Raw genomic sequence first — 25,125 nt, 5'->3', positions numbered from 1 at the left:
CATGGTGGCTTAAGCCTTGTTGGAAGCGGTAGGTAGGGCTAGCCGAACGGTGCCTGTCACGCCAAGATTCGTGGCTCAGCACATGAGGGTCAGGTGCCGTGCTTCCTTCCTACCGGTCCTGTTGTGCTATAGCAGTCCAGTGGCGTTAACTGGACTGCGGCTGCTGCGTCACCTGTCCAGTTGTGCCTCCTACGCACATGGACAGAATACCTGCTGCGTCTCCTGTCCGGTTGTGCCTCCTACGCGCACGGACAGCATACCCCAGGACCTCTGTGGAGTTAACAGGGTGTTCCAGGATTGGGTGTGTGAACCTATTATCCTCCTTGGCTTCCCAGTCAACGCTTCTGGTGTGATCCCTTGGCCTGACGTGTCCTCTACACACGTGGCCATTCGCGTAGTGACCAGAAACGCTAATTGAAGGACCGCTCGGCCTGTCGTGTCTGACACATGTGGCCGACAGGGCGCTGTCGCAGTGGTCTTCTCGGTCAACGCTACCTGGTCACCATCCGGCCTGACGTGCTCCCTGCACACGTGGTCTGGGTTGCGCCAATTCCACCGAAACGCTAACTGGGTTGTCGTCCCGTCTGACGTGTCTCTACACACATGGTGGCTCAAGCAGCTGCAATGGTGTCGGCCACCAAGCCCACTCCAACCCTCCCTCACCTCTCGCTGCCCAACAAGTTTTCAGGGGACAGCAAGGCATGTAGGGGATTCGTGAACCAGTGCTCAATCCATCTGCAGTTGCTGGCTGCACGGTTCCTTACAGAGAGGTCGAAAGTGGGATTTATCATCTCCTTGCTCTCTGATAGAGCACTGGAGTGGGCTACACCATTGTGGGAGAGGAATGACCCCATAGTTCAGGACTCTGAGGAGTTTTTGGAGTCTTTTGAGGCAAGTGTTCCTGGGGCCTCAAGTCACTCACGACTCGGCCCTACAGCTACTGACTTTGGAGCAGGGGCATACCTCCTCGAGTCAATATACTGTGAGTTTCAGGACACTTGCTGCAAAACTGGGGTGGCCAGAGAGGACGCTCATTCCAATGTTCTGGAGGGGATTAGCCTCGCACGTGAAGGACGAGTTAACATCGCGCGAGGTACCAACTACCCTTGAGGGCCTCATGACTCTGGCTACCCGCATTGACCTACGGACCTCCAAACGTCAGCTGGAGCGCAGGTCAGAGGGTCGTTCAGCCACTGTGGTGGTCTCTCCTACTGCACCTCCCTTAGAGGACGTCTCTGTCCCTATGAACATCTCTAGGGTTGGCGCTGCTAGGTCATAGAGTCGCAAGGGCATTTCCTGTTTCGCTTGTGGGCAGTATGGTCATTATGCCAACCGTTGCCCAAAGTGTCAGGGTAAGCGACCGCGATTGGTGATCATAGCTGGAGGTAGACTGGACTTGGCGTCATCCATTAGGGTGACGCTTCCTGTGTCCATTTCTTTTAAGGGGTCAATATGGTCCACAAGGGAAAGTGTGGACACAGGTGCTGGGGATAATTTCATCTCCTCCTCTTTTGCCCGGCGGCATGCCATCCCGCTGGTGCAAATGCCAAGGCCAGTGAGTCCGTGTGGTGGATGGGTCCTTGTTGCCCAAGGTAATTCACCAGCGGACAGTGCCCATTACCCTTGCCATGTCATCTGGGCATAGGGAGACCATTTCGTTTCTGGTTCTCCCTAAGGGTGCAGATGATATTCTGCTGGGTATTCCTTGGTTGAAGCGGCATTTGCCATATATCGACTGGTCGTCTGGGGTGATTACACGGTGGAGTGAGTCTTGTAGCTCCCACTGCATATCTCCGTCTTCCGCCCGTCACTCAGTGGTATCTTTGGCGACTATTGACCATTCAAGTGGGAGGGCCGCTAGAGGGGCGGATACTGTTACGAACCGGTGCCGCCATAGCCGCAAGCAGCCTGCTGCGGTTCCTGTTGCGCCCAGGCGCCGGCTGCCGTTCTTGGTCGTTCCTCGGGTCGTCCAGTTGGTTGCTCCTTCCACTACGTCTAAGTGTGGAGAGGCGGTTAGTGCGCATGCGCGCACCGATTTACCCCAGCCAGAGTCTAAGCCCGGTGCTTTGCCTAGTGAGCATGCTCAGCCTGATATTGTCATTTCTGAGACTAAAGGGGGCTTTACACGGTAGCGATATCGCTAGCAATTTCCAGCGATATCGAGCGTGTAAGTACCCGCCCCCGTTGCGCATGCGATTGTTTGTGATCGCTGCCGTAGCAAACATTATCGCTACGGCAGCGTCACACGTGCTTACCTGGTCGGCGTCGGCGCTGTGACTGCCGAACAATCCCTCCTTCAAGGGGGAGGGATGTTCGGCATCACAGCGACGTCACCGCAACGTCAGTAAGCGGCCAGCCAATCAAAGCGGAGGGGCGGAGATGAGCAGGACGTAACATCCCGCTCACCTCCTTCCTTCCGCATTGGGGCCGGCGGCAGGTAAGGAGACGGTCCTCACTCCTGCGGTGTCACACATAGCGATGTGTGCTGCCGCATGAGCGATGAACAACATGGATAAACAACCCTTACCGATTTTTGAGTTTGGAACGACCTCTCCATGGTGAACGATTTTCACCATTTTTGAAGTCGCTTAAGGTCACTGGTCAGTGTCACACGCTGCGATATCGTTAATGACGCCGGATGTGCGTCACTAACAACGTGACCCCGACGATAAAACATTAACGATATCGTAGCATGTAAAGCCCCCTTTAGTCCTCAGTTCAGGCTACTGAGCATGCTCCCACAATTAATCCTAACAGTCTGTTTGCACATGCACTTGAACATCGTGCTGTGTCTAAGTTCTGGGATGTGCCTATTGAGCATGCTCAGGCAGATAGTCTGATTTCTGAGTCTGTTGTTCAGGCTACTGAGCATGCTCAGGCACTTAGTGCATCAGAGGCTAGGTCCGGAAAGGACCTCACTGAGCATGTCCGTGAGGTGGCAGGCCCTGATAGGGCAGAGGGTGTCAGATGTCCTGATGATGTGGCCACTCCGGACTGGCTCGCAGAGGCCCGCCCCTATGATCTGGCACCTCACCATTGGTCGTCAGATGATGACTGGTGAAGTGTTTGGGGGGTGGCTGCCATGAGGTCATCAATGACGTGGTGGTTCCGGATAGGCCGCTGGTGACGTCGCTGATGATACGGCACTCTGCTATTGGACCTTGGTGGCTCCACCCTGGGTTTTGGCGCGGACCCAGGTTATAAAAGGGGATGGAGACAAAATGGAGGTGCGCAGTCTTCACTTAGAATTCATGGTGGCTTAAGCCTTGTTGGAAGCGGTAGGTAGGGCTAGGCGAACGGTGCCTGTCACACCAAGATTCGTGGCTCAGCACATGAGGGTGAGGTGCCGTGCTTCCTTGCTACCGGTCCTGTTGTGCTATAGCAGTCCAGTGGCGTTAACTGGGCTGTGGCTGCTTAGTCACCTGTCCAGTTGTGCCTCCTACGCACACGGACAGCATACCTGCTGCATCTCCTGTCCGTTTGTGCCTCCTACGCACACGGACAGCATACCCCAGGACCCCTATGGAGTTAACAGGGTGTTCCAGGATTGGGTGTTTAAACCTATTATCCTCCTTGGCTTCCCAGTCAACGCTACTGGTGTGATCCCTTGGCCTGACGTGTCCTCTACACACGTGGCCATTCGCGTAGTGACCAGAAACGCTAATCGAAGGACCGCTTGGTCTGTCGTGTCTGACACACGTGGCCGACAGGGCGCTGTCGCAGTGGTCTTCTCGGTCAACGCTACCTGGTCACCATCCGGCCTGACGTGTTCCCTGCACACGTGGTCGGGGATGCGCCAATTCCACCGAAACGCTAACTGGGTTGTCGTCCGGTCTGAAGTGTCTCTACACACGTGATATATACCCCCTGGTCCTAATCTGCTGGCCCCCCCGTAACATAAACTTCTTGGATGTGGTTTTGTGCAGTCTGAGGGGTGCAGTTTTTAGAATGGTGTCACTTTTGGGTATTTTCTGTCACCTAGGCCTCTCAAAGTCACTTCAAATGTGATGTGGTCCCTAAAAAATTGGTTTAGTAAATTTTGTTGGAAAAATGAGAAATTGCTGATAAACTTTTAATCCTTCCAACTATCTGACAGAAAAAAAAAATATGTTTCAAATATGATGCTGATGTAAAGTAGACATGTGGGAAATGTTATTTATTAATGATTTTGTGTGGCATAACTATCTTGGTCTAGGCATAAAAATTCAAAGCTAGAAAATTTTCAATATTTTCATTAATACAAATGTAGCACTAACATGAAGTACAACGTGTCACGTAAAAATAATCTTGGAACCACTGGGACATGTTGAAGGGTTGCAAAGTTATTAATAAAGTGACACTGGTCAGAATTGTAAAATTTGGCCTGGTCAGAAAGGTGAAATCAGGCAGGGGGTGAAGGGGTTAAGCTTGTAGAATTGTTTATGATGGCCTGATCAATCATGTCCGTCCTCTCTGTGGGTATGTATGGGAGGTCAGTAAGGCTGGCAAGTCAAAAGCATCATATTGGTATTAAAAAGGTGTCCGAGATCAGAAGAAAAAATGTGTTTGTCTATCTATGGGCTATGTCTGGTATGGCAGGTCAGCTCTTTTCACTTATCTGATGTATAACGATGATCTGTATCATCAGGCACAGCCTATATCAGGCATTCTTGCAGTATCTGGGACCGGAAATTAGTCGGCGTGATCGGCTTAGTTGTTGGCTGAGGCCCAGAGTTTGCTTTCCAGCGCTATATTACGGTCTCAGCCTGCTTATCATTGGTTGCTGTATTTGTCATCTGTGTGCCGCCATTCCCTGCACTGCTTGTCTGGTTTGCCGCCTCGGTAGGTTGGCGTACTTTTTTTGCAGTGTTCAGAGTGAGTGGTCATGGTGGTCGCTTAGTGAGTAGGCATGAGTGGCTAAGTGGTTGTGGCCCTGCATTTCTAGTGTGCTACATTGGACTGGACGCTTATCGGGGCACACTCGTTTGCAGTGTTGGGGAATGGAGTTCATCTGTGGGAGTCTGGTGGCGACCAGGCTTAGTCAGTCAGTGGAAATGACTGGCCAAAGGGCAATCACTAACCAGGTAGGGCGTGCAGAAGGAAACGCTAGGCCACGCTCACCAAGGTGGGTGTCATGCCCACCAACTAGGCTGGTCACGCTCACTAACTTCCAGTCCCCGATACTGCAAGTATGCCCAGATATCACACTGCTTCTGAAAATCAGCAAACTTTATTTGTCTATTTTTGGACTATTACTTTAAAGGGTTATTCCCATCGCCAAGATCATATCCTAATATGTAGTAAGTGTAATAATAAGAGTATTAGAAAATACCTCCAATTAGAAGTATAGCTCTTGTGACTGACTATGTTGTTACCTCATGTTCAAGGAATTGGAGAATCTTAGGTATTCATAGTTATGACCACACATATAGTCACAGCCAGTTAGTTGCAAGTGGCATTACCATGGATACCTAAGGTCCTGCAATGCCCTTGTCGCGGGCGGGGAGGAGGGTGTCAGCACACTACGCTCACCCCTTCTGCTCGGGTCCGGCGGCTGCTGCTCAGTGGTGGCTCGAGCGGTGGGCCGGATCCCGGGGGTTTCTCGAGCGGCACTCCTCGCCCGTGAGTGAAAGGGGGGTTGTTGGGTGTGGGGATGATTATTGTCCGTGACGCCACCCACGGTTGTGGTGATTTCACCACCGCTGCTCTATACGGGGCTCCCGGGGATGGTGATGCGGAGCAGCCAGGTGTTGTGTTGCCCCTCCGTGGGTAGGGGTTGGTGATCCCGGGGCCCGGTGATGGCTTGGGAGGTGCAGGGTCCGGTGGGCGCAGGGACGCGGGGGCAGCGCTGTGCCTTGCGGCACTGTGGTACTCACTCAGCCTGAGACGTGGACACAGTTTGTACGGTAAACCAAACGGCTGGTAAGACGGTCCCACGGACGGCTGCACTTGCTCTCCCGGTAGGTGACGGTGATGTCCCTCTTCCTTGCACCTTGGTGTACTTGTTGGTTGCGATGGGTCCCCACCGGTAACCCGCTCCCCGGCTTCAAGCTGGACCGGGGGAGCTCTACTCTTTGCCCGCAGGCGCTGGCCCTAAGAAACTGGTGCCTTGGCGGTGGCGGTGTCTCTTCTATACTGGCTGGGCTGTTGCCTTCAATCGGGACTTGGTTATTGGGGGATCTACGTCCCCTTCACTGACGGATTTGGCAAATTTGGCGACTCCTAGCCTTGCCGGGGTCCGAGAGGCCCCTGCCCTGGTGCTGACTGTCCTTCGGAACACTGCTCCAGACCGCCGGGCACACAGCCAACGGGGTCCTTCCAGGAACTTCCAAACGGTCCCCCTCCAGACAGTCACCGCCGTCGCTGACCTTGCTGACCTGGTCCTACACACAGCTGGACCCTTCAGGCTTTCTTTCTTTACTGTCACCTCACTTGCTTTCCTCCTTTACCACTTTTCTTCCCTCACTTTCACTTAGCTGTTTACTCTAGCCCTGTCTGGGCTACTCCTCCACTCCTTCCACTTCCTCCTCCTAAACTCAACTGCCTGGTTTCTCCCGCCTCTAGAACTGTGAACTCCTCGGTGGGCGGAGCCAACCGCCTGGCCCACCCCCTGGTGTGAATCATCAGTCTCTGGAGGAAGGCAACAAGGATTTTTGGTTAGCTTAGATGTGCCTACCCGGGATGTAGGGTGTGGTGGTGTGTGACCTGTGTCCCCTGGCTTGCCCAGGGCGACACACCCTGAACATGAGGTAAGCAACAGTAAATCAGAAGAACTATAGTACATTTCTAATTGGAGGTATTTGCTAATACAGTATTACTACACTTGCTACATAATTGGATAGGATCTTGGAGATGGGACTAACCCTTTAATGATCAGCCATGGTTGTGTTTACTCTTCACTATCAAAATGCTCATTCTCCACACTCGAGACCAGTGTCTGCATTATGGAAGGGATATATATAAATATTCAGATTGGTTACAGGTAAACAAACTAAATTACCTTAAGTCAGCGTTCTCGTTCATCAGAGACTGAATTCGGTGCTTGTATTTTGACTCCACTTTGCTGACACTTTGATCGAAGCTTTTCTCTATTTTGTCAATTTGACTTGTCTTAAAAATGGAACATTAGACATAAAGGACAATTTTCAGCTTTCGAATGTACTAATTCTACTAATTCTTATACAATAGATATCTTTCTATGGTTAATGAAAGCATTTGTCAATCTGTTCATTGTTTAGACAAACACACAAATAAAGAAGAGTTTCAGCATCCGATATTCCATAACATAAAGATTTTATGTATCCAACACAATAACACATACGTGGCACTGGGATTAGGGTTTGCAGCCCTTTGTCATAGCGGCTACTAGACATAAAACGTGTCATTTCTGTGTGCAAGTGTTTTACCATTTACAATATGTAATAAAAAAAAATCTTCATTTTACAGAATATAGGAATTCTTTTTTTTATCTATTGCTATGAATTCCCAGCACTTTCTGCATCTGGATCTAAGTGTCTTGAATGTCTATATACAAGCTGGTTGGTAGCATCAAAACATGTATTGATCCCCAAAGCAAAAATAGGATATGGCTTAGGAATGATTTCCCATAGACCGTCTGAACATGAAAAACTCAACATTGATCATTTTATGTCTTTTGTCATCACAATGGAAATATCATAGAAAAGTAAATAGGGAAAATCATTCCAAGAGCCTTCCTTTACTAATCTAATGCTACACATGGATGTGCATAAATTGGGTTAAAATCACAGGTTTGCTGAAAAATTAAAGAGGTTGTCTGATTAAAGCACGCCTCCAGCACAATTTTTTTTTCTGCACCGCTGGAGTGGTGATATAAATGTAATGTCCCCTCAATTATAATCACTTTTCAGCGGTTTCATCTATCACCATCGCTCCGGCCGATATCCGAGGATTTGTGACCTGCTGCTGGCAGCTTCAGTGTTTCCTGGAGGTCATTACAAGTCTACAAGTCTATGAGAGCCTCATTCTTGATCTCATAGAGATGCATTGGGAGCTTGTCACATAACATCTGACTTCCAGCCGATTAGCAGTTACAGTCACAAAATCGCACAGCGGGACCAGAACAGTGCCAATAAAATGTGAAGCCGCCAGAAGGTGAGTATATGACAGGGAGGGTGCTTACATTCAAAGCGCCACTCCAGCGCTGATCCCCCCCCCCACGCTGGACTGGTGCTTTAAAATAATTAATGTCGGAAAAAGTAACTGTTATCCCTTTAAGAATGGAGCTGCATTATGCCCGTGCGTCCAACATGCTGCGCCATCTTATAAGAGGTATTAAAGGTCCGTTCCGGGGATAAACGTTCCTCTATCACCCGGATCTCAGCAGTCAGACACCTACTATTTAACAAGTTGTCATCACCTATCCAATGGATAAGTGAAAACTTCTTTTATCTGGACAATCCCTTTAAAGTTTCCTTCTGAAAAGAAAATATATACTGTATGCTTATACAGCTTCGATATATTCCACAGAACTGTCAGGCACTGTCATCACTGTCCCCACTGGGTCTCACAATCTAAATTCCCTATTAGTATGTCCTTGGAGTATGGGAGGGAACCCGGGTACTTGGAGGTAACCCATGCAAACACAAGGAAAACTTCAGATTTCAAAAAACTTGAATCAGTTAAAAAAAGTGACCTGACTATTCTTCAGGTGGCTTCTGCTTTGACTATTCTTCAGGTGGCTTCTGCTTTGACGATTCTTTGGTGGCTTCTGCTTGGAAACCCCCCCCAAACTAAATAAAGGAGGCTATGGCGAATCCAAAAATACAGATGGAAGTTTTGTAGTGTTTTAAAAACACTGCAAAAGTTGTTGGTGTTTCATGAAGCAGGTGCTGCTTAAAAAAATTGTCGGATTTTCCCAAATTTAAAAGACGTCGTATGCACATATCCTTATCCACAATACATATGTGTGGAATAATGTCCTAACAGCATTAAATGGGATATATCACAATAAATCTGTCCTTTGTGTGCCACTAAAATTTGTATTTGCTATTAGTCGGTATCACCACACGAGTATAAAGTATGAAGTTATTTGTTGTCACTTACCATCTTTTCAATTTCCACATGCGCATGTTGTAGGTCTGTATTAAGTGAAAGGATCGCTTCATTTTTTTCAGTAATCTCAGCCTGCAAATGCTATATAAAATAAGCAAGTGTTTAATGAGCAGCCTTCTCAGTACAGATGGATTTTCTATTACTTTGGTTGTTGTTATGAGATAAAGAAAATATTGCAATATATATTGATCGGATATATTGTATTCTGATCTGGTGTAGCTCTATCATGAACCCTGGAAGTTGCATTTACGCAAACCATTGACTGCTGATGAGTTATATACAAACCGGTAGGAGGTCATTTAGCGGACTGTTTAGACAGGACAATGTTATGATCGTTTTCATGCTTAGAATATCATCACTATTGGCAGCAGATCTTTTGTTTACACAACTGATAGCAATGATTTTAATGCATGGTATAAATAATCCAATCACCCAACGAGCATTTTTCTCATTCAGTGGGTGATTGCCGGAATATCTATACAAACCAATAATCAACACACACTCATTCCCAATTCTCATCTAAATGGTTCTTAAATGCTTTAATGGCCTGTAAAATTAATTCATTTATGAAGGCCACGGAACCAAGCAGGGCATAATGTTGGCCACTCTGCCCATTCTGAAAGGTGCGGGACCCAGAGGAAGTCTGGTATTTATATCCCAAGGTATTCATATCATGTGGATCAGAAGCATACCTAGGTGTTCAACTCAGGAGGGGGCAAACCTTCTGAATGGGCCCCTAACCAGGTAACCATGTTTACCCCTCTGTTACAGTATGCATCCCTCTGTTACAGCCTGCACCCCTCTGTCACACCCTGCACCCCTCTGTCACACCCTGCACCCCTCTGTCACACCCTGCACCCCTCTGTCACACCCTGCACCCCTCTGTCACACCCTGCACTCCTCTGTCACACCCCACAGCCCTCTGTCACACTCCGCAGCCCTCTGTCACAGCCTGCAGCTCTCTGTCACAGCCTGCAGCCCTCTAACATTTTCTATACCCCTCTGTCACACCATGCCCCCCTTTGTAACACCCTGCAATTCTCTGTCACAGTCTGCACCTTTGTCACATTCTCCCCCCTCTGTCACACCCTGCCCCCCTCTGTCACACCCTACCCCCCTCTGTCACACCCTACATCCCTTTCACACCCTGCCCCCCTCTGTCACATCCTGCCCCCCTTTATCACAGCCTGCACCCCTCTGGTATAGTTTGCACCCCTGTCACACTCTGCCCCCCTCTGTCACAGCCTGCACCCCTCTGGTATAGTCTGCAACCCTGTCACAGCCTGCCCCATCTGTCACGTTCTGCCCCCTTCTGTCACACCCTGCATCCCTCTGTTACACTCTGCCCTCCTCTTTCACACCCTGCACCCCTCTGTCACACCCTGTCCTCCTCTTTCACACCCAGCTCCCCTCTGTCACACCCAGCTTCCCTCTGTCACACCTTGGCCCTAGGTGTTACGAGGGGGACCCGGGGAAGCGTGCCAAGATGGGAAATGGACAGCTTCCGCCGGTCAAGGTCCACTGTGCGGTGTAAGGGACCGCTGCTATGGTGGGTGAAGAGTGAGCGGTTTGCTGCTAGCGATCGTCTGGAATGTCACAGACGATCTATGTACACCGGTCTGCCCTAACCCGTGAGGGTTGTATGGCACGGATCTCACGGCTTGGTGTACCTGTTGCACGGGGAAGCACAGAGGTGCCCACGCACGTGTGCCAGTGGAAGTCACGAGAATATGGCACGAGGGTAGCACAGAGGTGCCCACGCACGTGTGCTTTCAATAACCAGGTGAGTCCAGTGGAGACTTGAGGAGCTCACCTGGGACAGGAACACGGCCTGTTGAAGGGGATACTGCCGGAGCAGCAAGGCAGGGACACGGCCTGCAAACCAGGTGCTGCCTAAGCAGCAAGGGCCAAGCCCACAAAAGACAGTAATGCCTGAGCAGTGGCGTGGCAGCACGCTGCCAGACATCCAAACATAGAAAGACGGTCACGCGCCGCCATGATGGCAGGGGGAGCTTTTAAGGAGGTGTAGCTCCACCCAAGGGCGGGCGCGAGGCGGAGATGACGGACTTGACCCAATCAGGGTCCACGACGTCCCAGCCTGGCCAGTCAGGATTCACCACGTCACCAGCCTTGTCATCAAGCCGTGTGACGTCAGTGGGCGAATCAGGACCCACCACGCATTGCACATGCTCACCCTCCTGCCTCTGGGAAATAGAGGCGGGATCCTCGGTCTCACAATGTGCAGAAATAACGGGAGTCTCACTGCTTCCCTGAGTAGCAAACCTCTGCACATTGCGCAACCTCGCAGACCTTCAGGGCCGCTGAGTAGGAGGACCCGCGGCAGGCCAGGAATGGGAGACCGCTTCACTCCTTGTAACAGGAGAACCACTAGGTGTCACCCTTCTGCTGCCTCTCTGAGAAGGTATCTCCTGCAGTCTGGCAGACCTTCGGCGCTGCTGAGCAGGAGCGCTCGTGGCAGGCAAGGAATGGGAGACTGCCTCAGTCCTTGCCTCAGGAGAGCCACGAGGTGTAACATTACCCCCCCGTCTAGGCCCCCTCCCCTGTCCGTGCTCGAAGGCCGCTATTAAACCCGGGGTGCGGATATGATCCTCCAGTTCCCAAGATCTATGCTCCGGACCACGGCCGGCCCACTCCACGAGGTAGTACCTCCAGCCCCGTATGACTTTTGTCTCCACAAGATTCGCCACCTCAGGGTCGTCGGACAGGGAGTCGGTTTGAGCCGGCAGGGACCCCGAGAACTTATTAAGTCGTACGGGTTTCAGGAGGGACACGTGAAAGGTGTTGGCTATAGCCCAGCGTGGAGGGAGCTGGAGTCGGTATGCCACCAGGTTTACCTGCTGTAGTACTTTAAACGGACCCAGGTACCTAGGGGCGAACTTGGCTGCCTGTACCCGTAGGTTAATATTCTTAGAGGACAGCCACACTAGGTCACCAGGGGCGAAGGAAGGTGCAGGGCGGCGGCGAACATCAGCCGTTGTCACCATCCGTTCTTTAGCCCTCTTAAGAGCCTCTTGGGTGTTATCCCAGATCTCCCGGGCCTTGGTCGCCCAATCCTCCACTCTAGTATCGGGTGACGTAATGAGCATCGGAACCGGGATTCTGGAATGTTGTCCGTTATTGAGCAGGAACGGAGTCTGGCCAGAGGATTCATGGACCGAATTGTTAATGGCAAATTCGGCCCAAGGAAGGAGGTTAGCCCAGTTGTCGTGGTGCGCGGAGATAAAATGGCGGAGGTAAGTTACCAAGGTCTGATTAGTCCTCTCCACCAGTCCATTGGTCTCAGGATGGTATGCGGAGGAGATGTTCAGCTCTATCTGCAGGAGCTTACAGAGCTCTCTCCAGAAGCGAGACGCGAACTGGGGACCCCGGCCGCTCACCACCTTGTCAGGCATGCCATGCAACCTAAATACATGCCGAATGAACAAGGTGGCGAGAGCACGTGACGTCGGGAGTCGTGGGAGAGGCACCAAGTGGACCATTTTAGAGAAGTGATCCGTGATGACCCATACGACCCTGTGCCCTGCTGACTTGGGCAGATCTCCCAGGAAGTCCATCCCTACCACTTCCCAGGGACGATCCGGCACTGGCAGTGGGTGAAGAAGACCTGCCGGTCTCTGTCGGGACAGCTTATTCCGAGCACACGACATACAGGCTCCCACATACTCCTGTATGTCCTGGGGTAGTCTCGGCCACCAATAATGCCTGGTCACAAAGTCTCTGGTCCTCTTGACCCCGAAGTGACCCCCGACCTTGGAGGCATGGGCCCACGATAGCACCTCGTTCCGTAGTTCAGGGGGAACGAGGGTCTTGCCAGGTGGCACCTGGTCCAAAGAAGTGGGAGTGACCATCCTCAAGCTGTCCGGGGGTAGAATAAGACGAGGCTCCTCCTCGTCCTCCTCCAACACAACCATACAACGTGACAAGGCATCGGCCCGTACGTTCTTCTCACCGGCCAGGTGGCGGATAATAAAGCGGAACCGGGAGAAGAATAAAGACCAACGGGCCTGCCTTGGGTTCAGGCGTTGTGCTGTCTGGAGGTATGTGAGGTTTTAATGGTCAGAAAATACCTCAAATGGATGCTTCGCACCCTCCAGGAGATGCCGCCATTCCTGGAATGCTAGTTTCATCGCCAATAACTCCCTATCCCCTATGGAGTAGTTCCTCTCGGCCGGAGAAAAGGTCTTGGAGAAAAAGAAACACAGATGCTTCCTTCCTCGTTCATTTTTCTGGTACAGGACTGCACCTGCACCGACCGAAGAGGCGTCTACCTCCAGTAGGAAGGGTTTGGAGATGTCTGGACGATGAAGGATGGGAGCTCTGGAGAAGTAAATTTTGAGAGTGTGAAATGCCTCTACCGTTTCCCGTGTCCATGCTTTGGGATTAGCGCCCTTGCGGGTAAGGGCAATGATGGGTGCTGCCACCGTCGAGAAGTTGGGAATGAACTGGCGATAATAATTGATAAACCCCAAGAATCGCTGGATCGCCTTCAACGAGCGGGGCTCAGTCCAGTTCATCACTGTCTCCAACTTCCCCGGATCCATTGCTAACCCCTGACTGGACACGATATACCCCAGGAACGGCAAGGATTCACATTCAAAAACGCACTTTTCCAGCTTAGCATATAACGAATGGGTGCGGAGCCTCTTAAGTACTCGGATGACATCCCTCCGATGGGTGGTAAGATCGGGGGAGAAGATAAGAATGTCATCCAGGTATGCAACCACGGAAAGGTACAAATCCCGGAAAATGTCATTCACAAAGTCTTGAAATACAGCGGGAGCATTGCAGAGTCCGAAGGGCATTACTAGATACTCGTAGTGACCGTCCCTGGTGTTAAAGGCGGTCTTCCACTCATCGCCCTGTCGGACTCACACTAGATTATACGCCCCGCGGAATCACCTGGGACAGGAACACGGTCTGTTGAAGGGGATACTGCTGGAGCAGCAAGGCAGGGACACGGCCTGCAAACCAGGTGCTGCCTAAGCAGCAAGGGCCAAGCCCACAAAAGACAGTAATGCCTGAGCAGTGGCGTGGCAGCACGCTGCCAGACATCCAAACATAGAAGGACAGTCGCGCGCCGCCATGATGGCAGGGGGAGCTTTTAAGGAGGTGTAGCTCCACCCAAGGGCGGGCGCGAGGCGGAGATGACGGACTTGATCCAATCAGGGTCCACGACGTCCCAGCCTGGCCAGTCAGGATTCACCACGTCACCAGCCTTGTCATCAAGCCGTGTGACGTCAGTGGGCGAATCAGGACCCACCACGCATTGCACATGCTCACCCTCCTGCCTCTGGGAAATAGAGGCGGGATCCTCGGTCTCACAATGTGCAGAGATAACGGGAGTCTCACTGCTTCCCTGAGTAGCAAACCTCTGCACATTGCGCAACCTCGCAGACCTTCAGGGCCGCTGAGCAGGAGGACCCGCGGCAGGCCAGGAATGGGAGACCGCTTCACTCCTTGTAACAGGAGAACCACTAGGTGTCACCCTTCTGCTGCCTCTCTGAGAAGGTATCTCCTGCAGTCTGGCAGACCTTTGGTGCTGCTGAGCAGGAGCGCTCATGGCAGGCAAGGAATGGGAGACTGCCTCAGTCCTTGCCTCAGGAGAGCCACGAGGTGTAACACCTAGGTGATAGTAGATATTGATGGAACCCTCTAGGTCATGGACCAGGAGTGACCACCCCCAGTAGCTAAGCTACTGATGTGGATGAAGATATCATAGATATGTCTAAGATATCCAGCCGGAAACAAAGATGAGCGTTGTGAAAAATGCCAGGAATCCAAGACTATCTTTTCAAATAATTTGGTTGACAATAGGCTTACAAGACGCATGTGACTTCCATGTTGCAGTGTGACCATTTTTGCAATATAAGCCGCAAAATGGACACAATGGACAAATACATCTCATTGATACTAATAAATTATGCTGTTATATAGGGTCTGTTTTATGGATTTAGTTGAATAAACAATGCTTCTGCAATCAAGTTTCTTTCCTTTTTTTCTTTCCTATTAGTTGTCATTTTTGGTGCCAAATACATCAAAATGTGCACAGCATTCATTAATTTAGAGCAAGATCAGTCCCTGTCTTGAAATCTCAAATATTGCTCACAAATACTGGTGCACTCAATAATACGCCAGGGGTGGACCTGTGCCAAATTGATGAATCAGGCTAAAATATCTGGAATTGCTAAATTCTGCCCACAAATTGCAAAAAAAAAAAAATTGGGAGGAACGTATAAAATAGATTTAAAAAAGGCACAAATAAACAAATAAATTGAGAGTATACAAAAAAGGTGCAAAACAAACAAAACTAGACCAAAAAGAGATGCAAAGTCAATGAATGAATCAGAGCCTACATATCTATATTCTGTAGAGTGAAACACATAGTGTGCCATATTATTTGTGTAATACCCCTTTAATGACACCACATTTATTTACCTTTTTCACTAAGTTCGCCATCTTTGATTCTTGTGTAGCTTCCTTGTATTTCTTCCAGGCATCCTTAAAAAAAGGTAGACATAGCATACGATATTTAGTAAAATTGGTGGAAGGGTAAAGCTGAACAGAAAACAATGGTGTACATTTATTAAAGAAGCACTCCCCAATAATAATATAGTGATAATGCTATACTCACCGATCGCTGTCTTCACTGGTTTCCAGCGCCGCTCTGGTCCTCGTATCACTCATGTGACTGATTTTCTGACTTGCTGGATCGTACTGGGGTTTATGTATGAGTCAGAACTTAGAGTTAGACTTAGAGTTACTTAGACTCTGGAAAGCAAATTCTGGTTCACACAGACCCCAGTGTGATACGGCTGGATAGAAATTCAGTCACGTGAGTTAGAAGAGGACCAGAGCGTCACTGGAAACCAAGGAGGATGCGATTGGTGAGTATGTTACCACACTTATACTGCATTACACACATATATAGACTGGTTTAGGAAATCAAACATTTCTTGGGAGAGCTTCTTTAAAAGACAGTCCGTAAACCCCAAAAGGCATTTTAAATGGGCTAACGCACCCAGAAGTGCAGGGAGTAGCGTCAGAAGAAAGGAAATAGACAGTAGAACATGTACGACCACTGTTTGCACGAGTAGCAGACAGTGCTCAGTCCGGGAAGCAAGCACCGTCAATCTGAAGTAGGGGAAGGGCCACGATATATAAATGAGGAGTCATAATAGTGCGCTAAACTCTTGCACATGAGAAGGGTGCACTGAGGCCTTCTTATTTCCATATGAATTAAAAGTAATTTTCTAAGGCACTGCACTGTAGATGGTACAATGCTAGTAAGGTTGTTATACAGACTAAGGTCCCTACAATACAGTAAAGCGCATTTAAAGTGCATTTTCAAGGGGATGGATTCCCTTTAAGAAGAGTGTATTTTGCACCAGTTAAACTGGAGAGAGTGGTTGTTGTTTGGGCCTCATTTATGGAACGATACAAGCTTCATAATATATTTTGTACATTATAAGGCTCCAGTTCCTTATAACATCTGATATGAGCAGCTCATTTCTTTATTTTTTTGCTTTATAAGTAAGCCTAATGTAAATGCACATTTAATGCATGGCCGAGCTTACAGTGTTTATATTCTGTTTGGAGTGGTAGTCTAATTTGGGGGCAATCATTGATACTATTGTTTAACCCTTGTAAATGTTATAATAATAAGATATAAGCCCTTGTAAATAAATGTACTTATAGATATCATCATACACCATTTAAAATTGGGAAAATTTCACATTAGTTGTTTTTCTCATCTGAAATGTCATTTCCTAGCTGTCTGTTAATGCCAGTTTTCGGTGCGTGATTCTTAGATGCCTAGATTGGGTTTTCCTTTCTTTCGAAAAACACTTAATTTCAGATTTACTCACTTCAATTTGTGCCTCATGGCTCTGCTGGGTCATGGCCTGTTCCTCCACAGCTCTTCTATGGAGTTCTTTCTTCTCTGCCTCGAATACATCCATCAGCGACTGTCCTTTAGAGTAAAGTATGGTCAATGTTTGTTTTCACATATATTGTAATAGAATGATATGATCTAACGATGAGGCGGCAATGACAGCCTGTTCTGATGAACGTAACAGTGGTTAGGATTGCTTGATTACCAATGATTGGGCAGCACGGTAGCTCAGTGGTTAGCACTGCAGTCTTGCAGTGCTGGGGTCCTGGGGTGGAATCTCATGAAGGACAACATATGCAAGGAGTTTGTATGTTCTCCCCGTGTTTGTGTGCGTTTTCTCTAGGTTCTCAGTTTTCCTCTCACACTACAAAGATACAGATAGGGACTCTAGATTGTTAGCCCCAATGGGGACAGTGTTCCTGATGTATGTAAAGCGCTACGGAATATGTTAGCGCTATATAAAAATAAAGATTTATTTATTTATTGACAAAAGGATGCCTGACGTACAAGCAATCTTCAATGGCAGGTCCTTTGGATAAATATTGCAGGCACTGCATAGGGGAGAGTTACTCATGGACCACTCACTACATTAGTCCATATTAAAAAATATCTCTTCTATTTAAATTGCAAAGAACATTCTGCTCAATCACACTAAATGTTCTGCTAAAAAAGTTATACACAGCTGAACAACAGAGCTCAGCCAGATCTGCAGCAGAGAAAACTGTGTCTATCATAACTGCTTCACTCAGTATACTAAAGGGGGCTTTACACGTTAGTGATATCGCTAGCAATTTCTAGCGATAGCGAGCGTGTAAGTACCCGCCCCCGTCGCGCATGCGATTGTTTGTGATCGCTGCCGTAGCGAACATTATCGCTACGCAGCGTCACACATACTTACCTGGTCGGCGTCGTCGCTGTGACTGCCGAACAATCCCTCCTTCAAGAGGGAGGGACGTTCGGCATCACAGCGACGTCACCGCAACATCACACAGCGGCCGGCCAATCAAAGCAGAGGGGCGGAGATGAGCAGGACGTAACATCCCGCCCACCTCCTTCCTTCCTCATTGCGGCCGGCGGCAGGTAAGGAGACGTTCCTCGCTCATGCGGTGTCACACATAGCGATGTGTGCTGCCGCATGAGCGATGAACCACAACGCTAAACAACCCTTACCGATTTTTGACTTTGGGACGACCTCTCCATGGTGAACGATTTTCACCATTTTTGAGGTCGCCTAAGGTCGCTGGTAAGTGTCACACGCTGCGATATCTTTAATGACGCCGGATGTGCGTCACTAACAACTTGACCCCGACGATAAAACATTAACGATATCGTAGCGTGTAAAGCCCCCTTTAGTAATACATTGTTGGAATCATGGTCTATGTCCCTACATCGTGCTGCTATCAGATTACATAGCATAAACCTGCTGACAGATTCCCTTTAATTTAATATCAATTCATTCTGTTAATTATAGGGGATCAAAGGTGTTGAAAAAAAGCCAACGTATTCTCATACAAGCTAATAAAGAACTGAATCGTTGCCTCAAATGAAAGAAAACTTAAGTGAACCTCAGGTTATCTTTATTTTTGTTACAATATAAACAGTCAAAAAGAAACTTTGGGCAGAAATGAATAAAATAGAACTTTCTATGTTTTTACTTTGCATAGATATGACCATTAGCTTCTGCTCTTCAAATGATTCCTTCAGCCTGGTCTCTTTCTGCAGCCATGCTTCATTCAGCTCCTCTGATAAGCTTTCCTGCAGAAAAAAAAAATATTTTATATATATATATATATATATATATATCTACATATAATCCTTTTGAGGGAATGTTGAAGGTATATATATATATATATATATATATAATGTCTCTCTTCAGGTTTCTGTCTGTTTCTGTCTGTCTCTGTCTGTATCAGTTTCTCTGTCTGTCTCTCTCTATCTCTGTGTCTCTCTCTGTCTGTCTCTTTCCCCGGCTGTCTCTGTCCCCGGCTGTCTCTGTGCACGGCTGTCTCTGTGCACGGCTGTCTCTTTCCAGGGCTGTCTCTTTGCCCGGTCTGTCTCTTTCCAGGGCTGCCTCTGTGCCCAGCTGTCTCTTTCCAGGGCTGTCTCTTTCCAGGGCTGTCTCTTTGCCCGGTCTGTCTCTTTCCAGGGCTGCCTCTGTGCCCGGCTGTCTCTTTCCAGGGCTGTCTCTTTCCAGGGCTGTCTCTTTGCCCGGTCTGTCTCTTTCCAGGGCTGTCTCTGTGCCTGGCTGTCTCTTTCCAGGGCTGTCTCTTTCCAGGGCTGTCTCTTTCCAGGGCTGTCTCTTTCCAGGGCTGTCTCTTTCCAGGGCTGTCTCTGTCTTTTTCTGTCTTTCTCTATTAGTCTCACCACTGACATCATATTACTTCACACATAAGCTTCTTATACTAACAGTTTATTTTGTTCCTATAGCAACCACTGACAGTTGCTATTAATGTCCTTTAGCTCCCACCTCTATTCAGTTAAATGGAGACATGTTTTTTTGGATAGTAACTGTAAAATTGTTAAAACTGTTACATTTTCCTGTCAAAACAAAGTCTGATGTTCCCTGAGTCACATGGAGCGTCTGTGCAAAAGTTCGTGATTGTAAATGCGACGGTGCGAATTCCTTTAGCGGACATACACACACACACACACACATACACTGAGCTTTATATATTAGATATATATATCTTCAACATTCCCTCAAAGGATTATACCATTTTTACTATTTCATGTACATATATATGTCTGCGTGTGTGTGTGTATTTATTTATACATATAATCCTTTGAGGGAATGTTGAAGATATATATATATTATATATATCTATATATATATATATATCTATATATATATATATATATATATAAAATTCCCTCAAAGGATTATACCATCTTTACTATTTCATGTCTGTCCATTAACATTAATGACCAAGAAGAAAAAAGTCTATATGTTGGGGGAAATCATAAGATTTAAGGGGTTCCCCTGGCATATGATATTGATGACCTATGATTACGATACCTGGCAGCAGCCACTACACGTTGGATGGGGAACCTGAGTTAATCATAGTTGATCAGTGGAGGTGTGGGGTCTCTGACTCCCACTGATCCATTATTGATTATCTGTCCTAAAGAAAGCTGATCAATATGCCTGGAGAACTTGTTTAAGGCTAGATTCACACTTCTGTATGAGTGTTACCAAAGTTGTGTCTACAGAACTGTTTTTTCATCGAATCGCTGCTGGATCCATTTAAACAGATGATTACTGGACATGTGAATATGGCCTTATTCAATTGGGGAATTTAATATTCAATTGGATCCAGTACCCAGGTTATATAGGTGTATTATTTTTATTATCAATTGACTCTTAGCAATGTGTCAGTTAACAACGGTTGAAACTCAGATGGAAGTTTCCAATATATAGTACATATTCAGTGTATCATCCATTTCTACGGATCCACATAGACTTTAACAGCTTAGTCTGATTGGTAAAGTGAACATCACTAGGATGTGTCGCATGGATGAGTGAATGTAGCCTATGAGTAATATTGTTACTTATTTTTTTTTTTTTTTAATCCAATCAATTTTTATTGTAGGAAGTTACATTACAAAAAAAAGGAGAAATTCAGGTATCATTGGCAATAATACACAAAGAAAACAACGCTGTAACATGTGGTAGTGTCACCTTTGATTATGATTCACATTTCCTGTCACACCACCACCAATCATGTCTGATGCAAGTTGCAACTTTTTTAGGTTAATCAATACCCAATACGTATAGAATCAACCTACCAATTTACTCTTTAATCCTCAAAATGAGGGATCCAAACAACCAGAACCAGAGAGTAAGAAAGGAAGATAAGAAAAGGGAGGGGAGAGAGAGGTGGGGGAGAGGGGGAGAACCATGGATGGTTGCAAGGAGGCAACCAGGGAGGGGGAGGGGGGAGGGAGGGAATTGGATGGCGTTTTGGGGTAGCCCGAGCAGTAACAACAACAGAGATTTAAACACCTTGACTATTGACATGTGGTATGGGTGAACACCCTGCGTAACACACACTTTGAGCCTATTTGACCCGTTTTTAATTATCAACAGTTTGCCCTGGAAACAGATGCCTGACAGGGGATGCATATACAGAGTTTAACCACGTGTCCCAAATCTGAAGTATTTTGTTTTTGGCGCGGATGGAGTGAGCCAGACAGAACTCGTATTGGCATTGGAGATTAATTCGGTTATATAGTTCAACTAATGTAGGCGTCTTTGGGGATTTCCACTGCAAACTTATGCAATATCTGGCAGCTACTAGAATGTGAACTAATAAACCCCTGGATTCCCAAGAGAACTCCTCCCCAAGAGAACTCCTCTATACCCACGTTTAGCACTGCCAGAGCCGCATTCGGATTAATACGATTGCCTGTCAGCTCACCCATCAGGCCAAACACCTCCAACCAGAATGAGAAAACCTTGGGACAAGCCCACCAGCAGTGACCAAGAGTACCCCTTTGGAGGCAGCCCTTCCAACAATGTGGCGAATAATTTGGGAGGAACTGTGCTAAGTTGGCTGGGGACCGATACCATCGCAGGTGTACTTTTTCAGTTGCTCCAGATGATTTATACACTTGGAATATTTTTGGATATTTGCTGATGCCGAGTGCCAGTTTGAAGGTGAGGTAGAGACACTCAACTCCACGTCCCATTTATTCATATAAGGAGATTTTTGCTCTTCGGGGGGGTTATTGAGCCATTTGTATGTCGAGGAGATACCTTTGGATTTAATTATCTTTTTAAATACCAAAGCTTTTGTTGTAGGTAACAGAGGCTTTGACTTTGGAGGAAATTTAGAGGCCAGAAAATGACTAATTTGGATGTGTTGATAGAAACAGCCCTTTAAAGAGGGGTGTTCCCGTACTATTTCATTAAAGGGGTTAACACCCAAATCAGAGTATAGATCCGCCAGCACTGTAATGCCCGATCCCTCCCACCTGGCCAGATTCAAAAAGGGGATTTGAGATTCCAACGACTTGAGGGAAATCTCTGAAAGAGGAATCTGAATCTTATGAATCAAGTCATTTCGCCAGACCTCCAGGGAGGCTGACATGGTGGGAACACACGGGGAGAACCGTGAACGGATCAAATATTCTGCTTCCATCATTCTTCTGACCGAGCCCTGGCGGGACAGGAAATTTTCAATCTGAGCCCATCTATGTGAATTACCTGGACGCCACCATTCCTTTAGTGATTCAATTAGTAAGGCTTTATAATATGCCGTTATGTTTGGGGTGCCCAATCCCCCTAAGTCATATTGGGGGTATAACACTTTACCTGCGACCCTAGCCCTTTTATTACCCCAGACAAATTTGTTAGTCAACGATTGAAGTTTCATCAGGGTTTTGTGAGAAATTTTGATGGGAAGGCATCTGAGCACATACAATATTTTGGGTAAGAAAACCATTTTAAAGGACTGTATCCTGGCCATCCAGGACAATGATATTTTTTCATATCTTCCCAATTCCTTTTCTAAATTTTGGATCAGAGGTTCCAAATTTTCTTTAATTAACATCTGCGATGGTGTCAGCTTAATACCCAAATAAGGTATCCCCCTGTCGCACCATTTGAATTGAAAGGCCCCCTCCAGCGCACTCCTGGCCTCCGCCGGTACATTAAACGGCAGTATCAAAGACTTTGCCGCATTAAGCTTATAATACGACACTTTAGAAAAGTTTGATAATGTGTTCACCACTGCTGGAATCGACACTGCAAGGTTAGAACAGGAAATTATCACATCGTCTGCGTATAAACCAAGTTTATGTTCAAATTCCCCAACTCTTATACCAGAAATGGCTATGTTTTTTCGTATAGCTTCCGCCAGAGGTTCTACCACTAAAGCAAAAATAGCGGGAGACAATGGACACCCCTGGCGGGTGCCATTACTTATTTGAAATTTAGATGACAGAAACCCCGATGCCAACACTGACGCATTTGGGTAAGAGTAGAGGGCTAGAATGGATGACTTGATGTTCCCCAAGAACCCGAATTTTGTTAGAACTCTCTCCAGGTATCCCCAGTGCACCCTGTCAAAGGCTTTTTCAGCATCAAGAGACAGGAATGCACTGGGTTCACCCGATATCTCCACCACTCCAATCAAGTCAAGCATCCGTCTGGTGCCATCCTTAGATTGCCTCCCTGTCACAAACCCAACTTGATCTGGAGCCACTAAGGTCGGGATCACTTTGTGAAGTCTATCTGCCACTAGTTTGGCATAAATTTTAACATCACAATTTAGGAGTGAAATGGGCCTAAAATTACCCGGGGTGTCTGCAGGTTTCCCTGGCTTGGGTAGCGTGATAATTATCGCTTCTAAGTTGTCTGGAGAAATTGACCCTTTATTTTGCCAAAAATTGAAGGTTTTTGACATAAAGGGGGACAGAGTGGATGTAAATTGTTTGTAATATTCGTATGGCAGCCCATCGGGGCCCGGGGCAAAGTTAGACTTAGTCATTTTGATGGCACCTAGGATTTCATGTGTAGTAAAGGGAAGATTAAGTTCCTCTAATTGCTCATCTGAGACCCGGGGAAGATCCAGGGTGTCTAGGAAACCCTGTATATCCACTTGAGTCGGCTGTGACGTATTGGAATCATATTTTAGATTATACAGGGCCTCATAGTATTTCGCAAATGCTTCTGCTATTTCAATGGGATGTCTAGTGATTGTTCCGTTCGGGTCCCTCAGGAATTCTATTTTAGATTGGATCTCACGTTTTTTCGTCCTTCTTGCCAATAAGGACCCCGCTCTATCCCCCATAGCATAAAATGTCGATCTATTTTTTTTAAGATTATGTTCGTATTTTTGCAGGAGTAGGGATCTTAGTTGGAATCTATGGGTTACAATTTCTTTAGTCAAGTTAGGGGATGCTTTGGCTTTATTCAGGGATTCAAGGTGATGAATACGGGTTAATATATATTTAATATCTGCGTCTTTTTTCCGTTTTTGGATGGAGGCTATTTTTATGAGCTGCCCTCTGACTACGGCTTTATGAGCAGCCCACAGGGTCTCGTCAGAAATTTCCCCATTATTATTAAGTTTAAAATATTCTGTTAACACTGACTCTACTTCATCATGTACCTTCTGCCTACCAAGCAAGCTGGTATTCAGTCTCCACCTAGGGGAATTTTGAACATTAAAGCTACCCTGAACAGACAAAGAGATCGGCGCATGATCTGTCCAAGTAATTAAACCAATATCAGCTGCCACACAATTACTTATAGATTTGCTGTCGACCAAAAAAAAATCAATTCTACTGTATGAGCGGTGCCTGGAAGAGAAGAACGTATAGTCTCTTTCTGATGCGTGCAAATATCTCCAGATGTCATGAAAATGGAATTCATTGATGAGATGCTTAAGTTCCTTAGCATGTGGGATGCTGGTGTTGGAGCAATCCATGGAGCGTATTACAGGTATATTAAAGTCTCCACAGATGATTTCCGCCCCTGTGGCAGTATCTTTGAATGCTTGGAAAAATTTCCTAGCAAAGTTCAATTGTGATGAATTTGGGGAGTAGACCGTTGCCAAGGTATAAGGGACGCTGTTGATATAACAAGACAAAATAATATATCTTCCATCCGCTCCATAACTGACATTTATCAATTTAAAGGCCACTGAGTTCTTTATTAAAATGGCCACTCCTCCTCTTTTTTTTGAGTCATTAGCAAAAAAGGTGTGTTGGAAGCTTGGATGAAGTAGCCGTTTATTATCTGTGGAAAGAAGGTGGGTCTCCTGAATGCACGCTATATCACAGTTAGATGCCTTGACCTCTCTCCACATCATTGACCTTTTTGCTGGGGAGTTGAGTCCGTTCACATTAATAGACAATATCTTAATTCTCATATTGGAGCCGCAGGGGGGGTTGAATTCCCAGGAACGCCATCAGGGATGAGAGGGGCTAGACCAGCAAGGAATTGAGAGAAATTTCCAGAAAAAATTAAGGAACATTTGTGAGAAGAGGAACAAAAACAAAAAAATTCCAACAACACCGGTTTGCCCCGAGTAGGGTGCCCGGTGTATAACCGCTCGCCATAGGCGAGAACATCAGGGGGGCTACGTGACATCCCGTGTCACAGGAGCAGGGACAGCAGGTGCCATAAGCAGGAA

The 25,125-nt window shown here is 47.2% G+C and overlaps 1 protein-coding gene across 1 annotated transcript in view; it reads right to left on the bottom strand.

Annotated features, from left to right (window-relative positions):
- Window positions 1-25,125, bottom strand: part of FLACC1 (flagellum associated containing coiled-coil domains 1) — a 78,706-nt gene that overhangs the window by 12,753 nt on the left and 40,828 nt on the right. The window contains exons 11-15 of the mRNA XM_075318980.1: window positions 18,640-18,739; window positions 16,959-17,062; window positions 15,529-15,591; window positions 9,064-9,153; window positions 6,980-7,089 (exon numbers count right to left, since the gene is read on the bottom strand). Coding sequence (XP_075175095.1) covers window positions 6,980-7,089; window positions 9,064-9,153; window positions 15,529-15,591; window positions 16,959-17,062; window positions 18,640-18,739 — 467 coding nt within the window. The remainder of the gene's footprint in view (window positions 1-6,979; window positions 7,090-9,063; window positions 9,154-15,528; window positions 15,592-16,958; window positions 17,063-18,639; window positions 18,740-25,125) is intronic.

The sequence above is a fragment of the Anomaloglossus baeobatrachus genome, chromosome 7 (genome assembly GCF_048569485.1).
Source record: "Anomaloglossus baeobatrachus isolate aAnoBae1 chromosome 7, aAnoBae1.hap1, whole genome shotgun sequence".
Taxonomy (NCBI): Eukaryota; Metazoa; Chordata; class Amphibia; order Anura; family Aromobatidae; genus Anomaloglossus; species Anomaloglossus baeobatrachus.
Note: the sequence above shows the minus strand (reverse complement) of the source record. Positions and strands in the feature narration are given on the sequence as shown.